This window comes from Melopsittacus undulatus, chromosome 1, assembly GCF_012275295.1.
Source record: "Melopsittacus undulatus isolate bMelUnd1 chromosome 1, bMelUnd1.mat.Z, whole genome shotgun sequence".
Taxonomy (NCBI): domain Eukaryota; kingdom Metazoa; phylum Chordata; class Aves; order Psittaciformes; family Psittaculidae; genus Melopsittacus; species Melopsittacus undulatus.
The window spans coordinates 5,779,783-5,794,453 of record NC_047527.1 but is presented as its reverse complement, the minus strand read 5'-3'; the positions used below and the strand labels follow the sequence as shown (position 1 = coordinate 5,794,453).

General features: G+C 42.0%; 1 protein-coding gene across 1 annotated transcript in view; it reads right to left on the bottom strand.

Annotated features, from left to right (window-relative positions):
• COL22A1 (collagen type XXII alpha 1 chain) overlaps positions 1 to 14,671 on the bottom strand; it is a 220,972-nt gene that overhangs the window by 180,736 nt on the left and 25,565 nt on the right. Inside the window, exons 2-3 of the mRNA XM_005145496.3 lie at positions 13,059 to 13,223; positions 7,829 to 8,395 (exon numbers count right to left, since the gene is read on the bottom strand). Coding sequence (XP_005145553.3) covers positions 7,829 to 8,395; positions 13,059 to 13,155 — 664 coding nt within the window. The 5' untranslated portion in view covers positions 13,156 to 13,223. The remainder of the gene's footprint in view (positions 1 to 7,828; positions 8,396 to 13,058; positions 13,224 to 14,671) is intronic.

The window sequence follows — 14,671 nt, the reverse complement described above, 5'->3', positions numbered from 1 at the left end:
AACAACCTACTAACAACTTTCAGCACATGACAATGTGTTCCAGATTTCTGCCTGTTCCTATTTCTGTATTTCTCTCTCATCCGTAGGTTATTTAGAAATTGCTCCCATAGTCACCATATTTTTCCTCTTTTTGTTCTCTAAACGGCACATTACTTTTTCATGAGATGTAATTTCTCCTGCCACTGAGACCCATACTTTTCCTGCCTTTCTTAATGTTTCTTTCTAATGTCTGAGTCTTCCTTTTAGTTGCCATGAGTCTACTCTTCTTCCTGCCTTTGCAATTAGTTCTGCTGCATATCAAACACTGTTCTTAGAGATTTCTTCTCTAAAATGCAAGAAAAACTATAACAAGCTAAGGCGATGTTATCATTCAGTTAGATTCTGTGATTTTGGACACGACATTGTTGACAGCTGAGATTCATTGCTATATGTAAAGTGATTGTCAATGTTTTGTGATGTTACTATTTGCATGTAACTGTTAAAGAAAAATTAGAGATAAGAAAGGCAAGTGCAGAAGGGTTAGTTACTCTCATTTTATCATATTTTTACCTTCAGAGACTCTTACTAAGGTTCCCAGCAGTCTGTATGAAGCTGCAGGTTTGGAACAGACTCCTTTTCTCAGCTGTATCAAAGAGGAGTGGAAGTAACACTATTTTCTGCCACAGATTTATTTGGATAACTTGGATTCATACCCTTGCTCCCTCAGCAAAAAGGAGAAATTGCACCACAGCTGCTGAAAGACTGAATTTCTTCCTCATCCGAAGGCAACACACATAAGACACCGCTTTTTCCAGTGTACAAGGGAAGAAAAATACATTGATAAATCACCTTCCAAAGTTATAACAGAGCTAACATCCATTCCAGGGGAGAGAAGCTACTTCGGTACAGGTCACACAAATACCAAAGTGCTGCCTGGAGACACTGACAGTCTGTATCTAAGTGAAGGTGATGGTCAACTTGCTCATCCCACCTAACAACATCAGCAAGATGCTGCACACCAGACACTGTTTATCCAAGGAAGGAGAGCTCTGTCATTACAGCTACACCCCAGACAGCCAGAAGCTAAGTCAGTAGTAAAGCAGCAATAGTTAGACATACAGAGGAGCCTATTTAAGGAACATGGAACAGAACCATGAAGAAATCCATCTGCAGTGGGATATTTTTGCTGAACAGACCATTTATTTGAGGCAAGAAAGCTGTGCTGAAGCCTAGAAGTAGGGTTTGAATGGGAAGAACCTGCCCAGCCACCTAATTTGTACACACTTAAACCAGAGGATACCACAGCACAAGCACACATTTACAGTGGGAACACATGGAGGATTCTCCTCAGCTTTCTGAACTCCTCAGCTAATGTTAATCAAGCTGATATGAACTGGCACAGTATCAAAGGATGCAATCCAGATCTTCCTCATACTTCTTATGTGTGTTCTCACCTTGTGCCAGTTCCTCCCCTGGGACAGCAAATGGCCATGTGGCTGCATGATGAACTAAATCTGAATAAAAACTAGTCTGGGAAACAAAACAAGAATATTCATTGGCTCCCTGCTGTAGTTCATGGAGGGGCCACATAAATGCTTGTGCTGGCAGATGGGAGAAGCAATTTAGGAAGAATAAGACTTTTTTTTTAGCAGTGGGGCTGGCTTTAACTGGGCATAAAACAGCACTGTTGCTAAGCTCAGAATAGACCTATTCATTTCAAAGTCCAAGCAAAATAGGAAGTTATTTAGAATCATAGAACTGTTAAGCTTGGAGAAGACCTTTAAAATCATCACATCCAACTATTAACCCAGTGCTGCCATGTCCACCACTAAACCATGTCTGTGAGCATCACGTCTACACATATTTGAAATGCCTCCAGGCATGGTGACCACTTCCCTGGGCAGCCTGTTCCAATCCTTTCGGGAAGAAATTGCTCCTAACATCCAATCTAAACCTCCCCTGGCTCACCTTGAGGCCATTTCCTCTTGTCTTGTTACTTGGGAGAAAAGACCCACCCCACTTCACTACAACCTTCTTTCAAGCAGTTTTAGAGAGCAATAAGGTCCCCCCTGAGCCTTCTCTTCTCCAGACTAACCCCCCCCCCCCAAGCTACCTGAGCCATTCCCCATCACACTTGTGCTCCAGACCCTTCACCAGCTCCATTGCCCTCCTTTGGACACACAGAATTTAAATTATATGGAGGTTACACAATGGCAGGACAGAACTGTATCCATGATCCAGAAAAACAGTCATACCTACATCATCTCTGGAGGAACATAGGACCAACCAGCAGCCACTGCGCACTCTTTAACCGAAAGGATTACTGTCTACCAGACACCACAGAGCCAACTTGCTCTAAGCTGGTGGTGACCAAACCAAGTGGAAAATCAGGTCTGAGAGAGTCAAGCATTAGATTTGAAAACAGAAAGTGCTGCAGGAGAAAACTAATATCTTTGCTGTGCTTCCTGGAGCCACAGTCAAGATACCAGGTTATCCTTCAACAAGCCAGTGGCAGAAGAAAGCTATGTAATGTCATGATCACTATGCTCATCAAACACTTTATCTCCTCCTAGCATATCATCCATGAAAAGTAGATCTTTCTTTTTCTTCTCTTTCAAAAGAAAAATGGGTGTAAAATCCTGTCACAGGCCTCTAGTACCTAGGTAGGAAACTGCAGTTAGCCAGAAAATGTGGTGATGAAAGGATGTGTAATCCTGTCATCTGTGACATGAGAGATTGCTAATGTTCGAGATGCTACAGAGAAAGCCACCACTACAGCTGCGGGAAAAGAGCATCAAGAAACAAGAGGGAATATCAGAGGCAATATCAGCTGGGTCACTGCCTAGCAGCAGCTTTTAAAACAGCAGCAGTTGTCTGGTAAGCTTTGAACAGACTTCCCAAAATATCTGGAAGTGACCAGATTTTCAAGTGAGGATCAAAATGTAGTAGCTGCACTTAGTCTGGACATAGGCTTAAGCAGCCAAATGTGGAACATCCTACTAAGAATGTTGCCTTTGGCAGATGTGATGCAAACATGAGCTACGAGTTATTACTCTAACCCATGGCAGGGTGGCTGGAGTAAGTTATTTTAAGGTCCTTTCCAAACCTAGCTCTTCTATGATGATTCTATGATGATGAAAACTTTACCTTTCTCAGCATTCAGCATGGAGGTTGACACCAAACTACAGTTTTCCAACTAAATGCACTTGTGGCATGTATGATGTTCTGTCACAGACAAGAAGCTATGTGCACATTTGTAAGAGGTCTCTACAAACCATTGCGACAATGAAAAAGAACTCCTGTAGTAAGACAAAGCAAGAGTTGGCACTACTGCTGAGCTGTTTTTGAAGAGACCAAATGAAGTCATAGTTCAACTATGAAAGCAAAACCAGTCTACAAATCCCCAAGTCCACAAGTTCTACTCAACAAACTAAAAGAATTAAAACTACCACTACAACTGTGTTCATTAAAATCCCTTAGGATTCTCAGTCCTGCCAGCTTGTTGAGTTCTATCTCCTTTCTTATTGCATGATATCTAGTGCAGAGCTACCTAGAAATTAATGCTTTCACAGTGAAACCTTAGAGCTCAAGAGGAAGTATAAAATGAAGGTCAACTGTTAGGTGCTGATGCGTTCCAGTGTTTCAGTACTCATGTGAGATTTTACTATAATGATAAGTCTTTCAGGAATTACCAGTCAAGATACAGCAATTCAGATGCCTACCCTTTTTTATGGTCTCTGTGCATGAGCTATTTTTAACATTGAAGGCAAGGAAAAAACAGCTAGCTGTTCTATGAACATACCATGACCCTGACCAAATCTGACTTCAAAAAGCTTTTAGATTGCTACTTAAAATTGTTTTCAAAGTGCTACTGGAAGCTCTTTTGCATCAGAAACAGAATAGTGGTAGCATAAGACTTGTATTTTATGCACTGCATATATAACACAAAGCCTACAAAGACATGTACAAACAAAAATAAATGTTATGGATCTTGTGACTCCTTTTGCTATTATGTCATAGAATCACAGAATAGTTAGGGTTGGAAAGGACCTTAAGATCATCCAGTTCCAACCAAACTGCCATGGGCAGGGACACCTCACACTAAACCATATCACCCAAAGCTTCACCCAGCCTGGCCTTGAACACTGCCAGAGATGGAGCATTTACAACTTGGGCACCCTATTCCAGTGCCTCACCATCCTTACAGTAAAGAACTTCCTTATATCCAATCTAAACTTACCCTGCTTAAGTTTTAACCTGTTACTCTTGTCCTATCACTACAGTCCCCAGTATCCTTATATCCCCCCTTCAGATACTGGAAGGCTGCTATGAGATCTCCACGCAGCCTTCTCTTCTCCAGGCTGAACAGCCCCAACTTTCTCAGCCTGTCTCCATACAGGAGGTGCTCCAGTCCCTGAGCATCCTCGTGACCTCCTCTGGACTTGTTCCAACAGTTCCATGTCCTTTTTATGTTGAGGACACCAGAACTGCACACAATACACCAAGTGAGGTCCAAGAGAGCAGAGTAGAGGGGCAGGATAGTCTCAGGAGAGGGGCAGGATCATCTCACTATCACAGGCCTCCCTGTACCATTGGTACCAGCCAGTCAATGAAATGTTTTGTCTTCATGTCCTTGCAAAGCATTTGAGATTTATATTATGAGATAATCCTTTGGTCTTCACAGACTTAGAATCACAGAATCATAGAATGCTTTGTGTTGGAAGGAAACTTAAAACCCACCCAGTTCCACCCCCCTGCCACAGGCAGGGACACCTTCCACTAAAGCAAGGTGCTCCAAGCCCCTGTGTCCAACCTGGCCTTTCACACTGTCACAGATCGGCAGCCACAGCTTCTCTGGGCAACCTATTGCACTTGCAGAGGAACTCGTTATGTCAAGGAGCTCACTGAGCTCACCAAGCTCACAGATGTCTAAAAACTGCTTGTAGAAAGGTCTGCATTATACATGAAAATCACTACTGGACATAGACCAATGCTGAGTATAATGTTTCTGTAGTACTTCCTTAGAAAACATCTGCTTGTGTGTCTCCTATTACTAGCTGTATTAAAAAAAATCCATCCAAATCTTAGCAGAGGCTCTACCTTTAAAGCCAAATTTATTTTCAAGTTGTGAAATCTGATGTTTCCAGTAGAGCAGGGGCTCAGTAATTGCACATACATATGCACATGCACATACCCAAGTACTCTGAGGGTCCCAAGTCACAGGCTTCTGCTCTATGGAGCCACTAAATACGGCATATGTTTTGCGAGAATGTTTTTCCTCAGCTTTGCAAATTGCATCTTATCACCTGCCTCACTTATGGATAACAGAATAAACCCAAATATGACAGCACCCAAGGCACTGCAATCAGTGTTGTTTAGAAACAATTACCTCTAGGAAGGTATGGGCATTTTAGGTCACCATTGCAACATCTTCTGCATTGAGGCTTAAATGTCAGTGTTAAACAGTGCTACCAGTTTCAAACCAGGCTGAAAACTCTGTACATGCAGTAACACAAAATCCAGCTTTAAATTAAATCTGAGTTGAAATAAAGCCAAAAAAGAAATAGCTGTCTTTGACAAGCATAAAGCCACTGTTTACCTACAAGGAGCAGATGTTTGTGTATTTTTAAATCTACCAACATAGCTGCCTGTTGTTATCCTACAACATATAAGCAGAGATCTTATTTAGGAAGCGTGTAGCATCTCTGGAATTTTTAGCAGAATGTATCTCTGCTGCTCTCCTGTGAAAACATCACCCATTTTTTGCCTGCTAACTATAGTTCAGACTGTAATGGAGATGTTTGGCAAAAATATCTCTCACTGCCACAATGCCCCACTGAGCAGACATGGTATTTTCCAATTCTGCTATGCTTGCTTCCACCAGATCAAATGAGAGTTAAAATGCTATTAATGCACTTAATGACACTAGCCTGGCAATAAATTCAGTCAAATATAGCGAGATGGAATGACTTAGTCTAGGACAGACGTCCAGTGAGCCCCGAGATGAGTGATTCTGAACAGCTGTTGGCATGAAATGCAACATTTACAACACTTCAGGACTCCACATCTCAGCACTATGAGGACTGGAAGACCCATCACTGCTCAGTACAACCAAAATACTTCCTACCATTTCCTCTCCTCAATTCATGTGTCTCCCAGGAGCTCTCCAAGGATTATGTCTATTAAAACCCTAGCTTGGCTGTGACAGCATGTGCTCTTGTCTTAGGATGTGCATGAACTGAACAGCAGCTTGGCTTGTGCCCTTGTCACGTCCTCCCCCACCTGGTGGTTTGCATGGTCCTGGTTTATGGACAGATGTCATTAAAACCACAGAGTTAACTACAACAGTGATAAAAGGCTTTACTTTCTAAATACACATAGGGCATAGCCCTTACAGTGAACTCCTTTCCTATTCCTACTGTGTTAACATGAAGAGGTACATGCACAAGAAATCATTTGGTCCTGTTCTGCACCAGCCCTCTCTCACCTCCCAGAACAGTTCCACCTCGCATATTCAGATAACAAAGCAGTTATCTGACCTCTAAATTAATACTTCTGTTGATCCCATCCTCTATTCCAGTAGCCAGCTTCAATGACAGCAAGAATTTCTTGTTTAGACCTGAACTAGACATCATGCCTATTAAAGACATTTTGTGCACAAAACAGTGGATTAAAGAAAGTAAATAATTAAATTAATAATAAATTAATTATATTAAGTATGTCAAGAATGATTCTGCCAAAGAGCCATTTCCTTGCTTTAAATCTAGGAAGACATATAATAGTTTTCCAAGCAGAAAAAAACATGAGGTACAGAGGAACAGAATAAACTGGTTTTGATATCCAGTGAAACCAGAACAAAACTGGGCTCTAATTGCAGCAAAAGTGATTGAGGCCAGATGCTGAGTAGAAGATGACCCCCATACAGGTGGGAATGAAGTATCTAGGGGTGTTGGACCATACCATCAGAGCCCTTGGATCAGAAGAATGCCCCACAGGAATAGCTACAGCAGACCTTCTGTAACTGTTGTTGCTGTGGAATCCAGTCCATTGAACCTGTGTTTGCTGCCTTAGTTGATAACTCCTCTTTCTGCCCTGCATCCTCTTATAAAATCCACCTGCATGCAATGTGCTCCATGTACCTCAATACTCCATTCCCCTTGTCACTGTTAATGTCCTTATATCTCTGCCTAAGTGATCTCTACATGTGCACATTTATCTACTTGCTGTTTGTTCAGCTAATTCCCTCTTCTCTTCTCCACTCTTCTTCATTCCTTACTAATGTTGCTTGATGGCTGTCTGATTCCCCTTGTCCTTACACTGAAAACAATCCATTTAGCAGCCTCGTATTGGGTTTGCTTGGCAAGGTTTTAGTTGCAGGAGGGCTACATTGGTGGCTTCTGTGAGAAGATGCCAGAAGCCCCATGTCTGACAGAGCCAATTCCAAACAGCTCCAAGATGGACACACCACTGGACAATGCCAAGCCCATCAGTGACTGTAGTAGTGCCTCTGAGATAATAGATGTAAGAAAGGGATAAAAGCCTGCTGCACAACAACAACCAGAGAGATGAGTGAGAGTATGTGACCCCATGGGAAGCCCACACTGGAGCAGGCTCCTGGCAGGACCTGTAGCTCTAGGGATGGAGCATGGAGCATTCACCACTTCTTTGGGCAGCCTGTTCCAGGTCCTCACCACACTCACAGTAAAGAACTTCTTCCATATACCTAACTTGAACTTCCCCTGTTTCAATTCAAACCCATGAAACAGAACAATCACAGCTTTTCATACCTATATGTTAACTGAACCCATTACAGTTCTAACTGTGTAGAAGAACCAAGAGCTCTACTTACTTTCACAGAGACGTCTTCTCAGCTTTCCCCGGATTTTATCAATGGCATTGTAATCAGAGACATGAAACACGTGAGCAGACTTGGGTTCTGAAGCAATCTCATCAAGTTCCTCTTCCAGGGCTTCACCAACACCCACAACAAAGATCCTAATCCCAGACTGATGGGCTGCACTGGCAGGATCCAAGACATGATCCTGGCTCCTTCCATCAGTCAAAAGGATGGCCACTTTTTTAACAGTTCGATCGCTAAGTCTCCCACCAGCTTCTTTGGAAAAGCTGTAAGTGTTGATGTACCTGAGAGCATCTCCAGTATTGGTGTTACCCCCATAATACTTAATGTTCCGCGCAGCCGCTTTGATTTCTTCGCGGGTTCTGTACTTCCCCAGGTCAAACTCTGTGGTCGGACGATCGCTGTATCGCACCACACCGACACGGGTTTTGTCTGGGCCAATCTCAAAGGTTTCCACCAAATTAGACACCCACTGCCGAACTTTCTCAAAATTCTCTTTTCCAACACTGGAGGAGGCATCCAAGAGGAAGACAAGGTCATAGTGAACGTTCTTGCAACCTGTAGGAGCAGCAGAAAACATCGCTAAGGGAAGATGAAAGAAGAATACCAGGCATACCAAATATCCCCTAGGCATAGCTCCCTAGTGAGCAATTTAGGGGAGGCAGCAAACATTCTCCTTATCCTGCAGAGGAAGTGCAGATTCTCAGCCTTTCTTCCTTGTGATTCACCTCATCTGTTTCAGGACATCTACAGATGAGCATACACTTTGCTTTGAAATGCAAACCCATTCTCCTCCTGCACTACTAACTGCCTCTGCTCAGTCTTTCTCCTACAGCATCTGCATGCATATGAAGTTACTTTTCTCAAACTTCACTGCAGTGCCTTTGCTCAGGCCACGCTCTGCTGGCAGATCAAGAGACCTGCCCTGACCTTGCCTATGTCAATCATGACCTTGAGTAGCAAAGCTCTCATGCTCCCTCTTCCATTAACATGATGATTTATTTATGCTTAGGTAGAAGCAGTTCTTTTGCTCAGCATGATATGTTAGTGAAGCAAGTTTATAACAAGATTATTTTGATTTTGAGGCTCTCTGCCATTGACTGCTGACGAAAGGATGATTCACTGAATACCGGGATGGCTTCCTTGACAACAGAGGACAGTTGCTTTGTAAGGAAAAAGTTCACTTATCCCCACAACCACTTTTTTGCCTCCAGACATGATATTTGTAATCTGAGGCCTGTGTAATCCAAAAGGCAAATCTATTCTAATTGCAGCTTGCTTGCCCTATGAAGTCAGACTGGTCAGATATTTGTCAGCTTCTTGACAAGAAAGAACGTCTCCCAGGAGATGTTTTCTAGCTGTTTCTGAAGCTAGGAGGCTGTAGATTTATAGTCCAATAGATGTCAAAGATTTATCAACATAATGCCTCAACTGAACAAAATACATATATATGTATTAGTTTCCTTAATTCACTATTATAGACCATAGTGCCTAACAAATTATGAGTTTCAAGCTTGAAAAAAGCTGCTCTACAAAGTCAATTTCTCTGTGGTCACAAACATCAACCTTTGTTTCTCCAGGAATGCTTGTCTTGTGTTGTCTCACAGTTTAACCACTTCTTTGAAAAGCAGTTTGATAACTTGACCAATTATATGGAAACCAAAGCATATATAACATGGTACAAGACAGACAGCTAGTGCATACCAGTGCCTGTGCTACTTCATGTCTCTCAGAGTAACAGGCTTTTCTATGATCAACTGAACCGGAGTTGTTCTATCTGGCCCTTAAGATGTTGGCAACTGCTTTTTAATCCTACTGCTTTAGCAGGACCTTAGCTGGTAATCCACATCTACCCACACCCACTGAGAGTAGATCTGTCCTATTCATTTCTATTTCATTACAAAACCCTGATTCTCCCAACTATTCCTACCACAACCATGTTAACCTCCTCTGGGCTCTGACAAGGACTGACCAAGCTCCCTTTCTTGGTTAGACCATTTGTGAGAATACATAACTTAAGCATATACCCACCAAGGACAGCTTAGCTCTCCATACATTAAAAAGTGACATTCCCATTGTAGAGTCTGCATGTTTTCACTCACATCAGACTAATTCCAGCCAGGTCCCAGTAACTCAATGCCCATCGGTGACTGATACCCATTAATAATGAAATGCATCTTCCACTGCAGCTTCATCAGAAATGAAGACAGGACTGCTCCGTGATACGAACAAAGTGGAGATGCTTGAAAGATTCACTGTGAAAGCTTGAAATCCTTTCCTGATGGCCCTGAGAGTAAACTCTTTCTCCAAAGTTTATCTCCCATGGCTCCCTGACATTGGGTGGGCTCCTCAGAAATCTCTGCTGGAAGTATTCGAGAAAGACATGTGTTTTCTTCCTCTGGAAGCTGCTTTTAAGTCCTGAAGCATTGACTGATCACATGGCTTAACCTCAGACCTGCCTCACCATTATGGGTTTACGTGGAGCAGGGCTGACCCTGGATGCTGTCCTTGGACCTATTTGAACCCTGACATATGCTCCTGGCTTGGTCTTGGACCTGCTTCATCACTATGAACTTGCCTGGTATTTGGATTGCCAGTTGAGCCTGGCTGCCATTCCCCAGCCTTCTCTGCTCCCTGGCTGGAAGTAGTGGGACAGGCTGTGACTGTTGAGACCCTGACCAAATCTGACCTAAGGGTTCATGAATCAGCACTGGTGCTTTTGATCCTGCTGGGGCTGTGCACCTGTCCTGAAGAGGACAGGAATCCTGAACAGCCCCCTGCACTGAAAAAAGAGTGTAGGTAGCTCAGCTACATGAAGATCATTTGCCTTCAGATAAGAGCATAAGCATTATAGATCAGCATAACACTGTAGGTCAGTGTTCACGGTATGTGAGATGGCTGTGAGAGTGGTGGAATAAACACCCTGTGTGTTGCAGGTGATGATGAAAAATGAGCATCATCTGTTGTTAACTTCTGTAGCAGAGTGTATCCCAGGTGCTGCATAGGTGTCTATAGGAAAAACCTAACCATATGGGATTGGGATCTCATTAGTAACAATATGGGGAAGAGAACTGTAAGGGTAAAAGTGAGAAAACTCATGGGTTGAGATAAGAACAGATTAATAATTGAAATATTATTATAATAATGACAATGATAGTAATAGTAATAATAAATAAAGAAGAATAAAGATGAAAAAAAAGAAAAAAGGAAGAAAATAAAAAAGAAAGAAAGAAAGGAAGAAGGAGAAAGAGGAAAGAAGAGGGAAAAAAGAAGTGTACTTTTGTTTGATTTTATCAGAATATAAAACAGGGTCTACACAGAACATAGAAAAATAAAAGATAAGCAAGAAATCTCCACTCCCCCCCCCAAAAAAAAAATTATTACTTTAAACTATTCTGTCTGCAAGAATATTAGGTGAGGCTAACTAAAGAACATAAAGGATTGAGTATAAAACCCACAAGGCACAGACCTTCCTTCATTTTAACAACTCTCAGCAGGTAAATTGACTGCAATTTAGAAAGGAACAGAACAGGCAGAATGAATCCTGAGTTCAGGGGTGATGAGCCTTAGAACAAGGAGGGGGTGAAGGTTTAAAAATGATGCCTATTTCAGGCAGTATTGCAGGGTAGAAAAAGATGGTCTTTCAGGATCATTTTCTTCGAGTCAGAGCCTCTTTGCTCACAGACTCAATGGCAATGAGATGAAATGCTGCAGAAAAGCTCTTAGTAAATATTAATCTGCATTTTCAGCACGGTAATGTCCACTGCTGGACAAAATTGATTGTTTTCCAAGAATGCTATAATCATATTGTTTACTGGCAGAATCAGTTCCTGTTAAGGGAACATGGGAGATAATTCATAGAAAGTGAACTTTCATTTTTGTAATTACAGGAATACTCTCTGGAAGCATAATTCCAGGAGCTGTGTTTATCCACTCAGACACTGAGTCAACTGTTTTGCAATATTGCTATTAAAAATATTTCACAAACAAGCCATAAGACCAAAATCATTTGAAGTAATCACAGAATGAACATATAAATGGTACCACCACCATTTCCTATGACTGATCTACAGGTAGGAAAAAAGATGAGATTTCAATTTGGTTTATTACTAAGTACTTACTCTTGCCAAACTTCATCCAAAAGCTTTATACAGATCATAAGGTAGCTGTTCCTTAGAGTGAGAAAAGGTCTAAAAAAGCCTTTCCTTTCTTATAAATTACCCAAGCATACAAAATAGCTTTTTTTCCTAGAAAAAAGGACTGAAAACCTCGACCTCAAAGTAACTTTGGTCTTTATATACCAGTAAATTGTGGGTCTACATCCATTTTCTGACCCTGAGATGCCCCATCATTCACAGCCAGGCAACTCTTCTTACTACTCAAGAAAAGCCAACATGTCCTTCCGAAGACTGCTGATAGTAACTGACCTTTAGCTGCATTATCTTCTAATGCAAACCATTCACTGCCTTTTTGGGGAGAGTGCTCACCAGCCAAAAGCCATGCCAGAAACCATGCTAGCAACTATACAGTATCATATAATCATAGAATGGATTGGGTTGGAAAGGACCTTAAGCTCATCCAGTTCCAACCCTGTGCCATGGGCAGAGACACCTTCCACTAGTGCAGGTTGCTTCAAGCTGTGTCCAGCCTGGCCTTGAACACTGCCAGGGATGGGGCAGCCACAGCTTCTCTGGGCACCCTGTGCCAGTGCCTCAGCACCCTCACAGGGAAGAATTTTTCCATAATGTCTAGTCTAAATCTCCCCTCTTTCAGTTTAATCCATTACTCCTTATCCTATCACTATGTATGAACATATGAACCAAGGGAGGGTATGAACAGCCTCCTGGCCTTGTTTAGCAAACTAGGAAAGTCCCAGCCAGACAAAAGATTCACCGACTCTAATATGACATCTACTGAAGGCAATTGATGAAGTGGTCCAGTGTGAGGTACATGAAGTGTATCCATAGTAAACTGCGTGCAGCTCTCTTTGCTGTGGGTAGCTGAGCTAACCATTAAGCCTGCGGCAGAAAAGAGGCCCTACGTAAATCATAAACTTGATCCCTGAGCTATCTCCATTCTTAAGGTCTATTTTATGTCTTTTCAGCAGTGAATGTATTGCTTGGGGTTTTTTTATTGTTTTTCTCATAGTAATCATAGCTTCTCAACCATGTAAAAGGCCCAACAGCTACTTAGCATGAGCAGTAAGCCAAACAGCACATACCTGCTCTTTGTGCCTCAATTCGCTCCCCGCTGAACACAAATGTGAGAAGAACCAAGAGATGAGGCACACAGCATCTTCCCATCATGGACATCTCCATATCTCCTTTCTCACATTAGCTTGTCTTTTCTTTGTGGTGAGAAGCTCGTTAGAAATCCAATCCGTAGCCTAGAAAGGGAAATAAACAGCAAATGTTACCTCCTTATATAGAAATAAACAGCAGTCATGGTGCAAGTCATGGAGCAACATTTTGGAGAGCTGTCTCTTCTGCCTTCATTTTACTTAACTAGACACAAACTGCTCAGACAAAGAGGCGGGATTTCACCTACTTTCCAAAAGCTATACTCTTTCACTGGCCCTATTCAGCATGCAGCAGCCTGAATGGAAACAGGAGGGAGATTACCAGATTATTATACTTTAATTGAGCCCACTGCCAAGTACACAATCAATGCACTGGAGTGGAAACTATTCTTGACCTGGCCCTCCCACACATTCATCATTAGGAGATACACAACACAGAGCAGAGATACAAACCACTGCAAATCACACACAATCAGTTGCTGCTTCACCCATTGCTGCTTTCAGTCCCACAGCCTCAGAAATGACAGCTGCTAAAAATACATGGCTGCTTTCATATGCATATTTGTTGCCCTCAATCCTTCTTTATAGGAGTAAACTCAGCAGCTTCAAAACACACCTTTCAACTCTTCAGTTTAAAGAAGTGCAAAAGCTCAGGTGGATGATCTTCAGTTTAAGGTCATTGGTTTGACTTTACCTTGACTGAAGCTGGTGATGGTGTAACAAGGCAGGCAAAGTGGCTGGGCTGTTAAAAGTTTAACTGTGTTTTCTAACAGCAGATCAACATTTATAATATCAATTTTATTATTGACTTATTGCTGTTTTACTATTTTTTATTCTATCATAGAATCAGGGAACGGTTTGGGTTGGAAAGGACCTTAAGATCATCTATTTCCAACCCCCATCACATAATCACTGAAGTCCTATCTACTGTGTACACACACAGGGGAAAACAGTTTCCACACTGTAGCTTTCCAAGGAATCATTTTGGAAAACTTTCTCCCTGCTCCTGAATCTGCCTTTTCCTCTCAAACACAGAGATTTCTTCATCCATTTTAAAGGAATTTCTGTTTCCTCTGTTAACATGCACATCAGCTTCTCACTGTTGGCAGCTGGGTTAAAGAGGCATGAAGGGAAACTGTATGTTGTAGATCATCACTGATTACACATTCTAGAATATTTCTGTTCAAAGCAACAGGGTTCTGTGGGAATCACAGACAAAAAAGAACGGTGGTGTCAGCATTTGTTCAAAACCACCCTTGATCAGTCAAATGCTAGGCCTATCTCTACCATGTATCAGAAATAGAGCATGTGTCATGCTGGGTTAGGAAATAAAAAGGGGGAAATCTTATGCAGTTGTTGAGATGAGCTGTAAATCCTTATTCCCAGGACAAAATAGAGGCTCCTGTTTTTCATGAGTCCATAACACATGAAGACAAAGAGAAAAGGAATATAGCTAATAAACCCTTCAACTGAGATTTGGAATGATCTGCCAGCAGCAGAACGTAAATGCAAGAAGGAATACTTTGAAGAAGAAA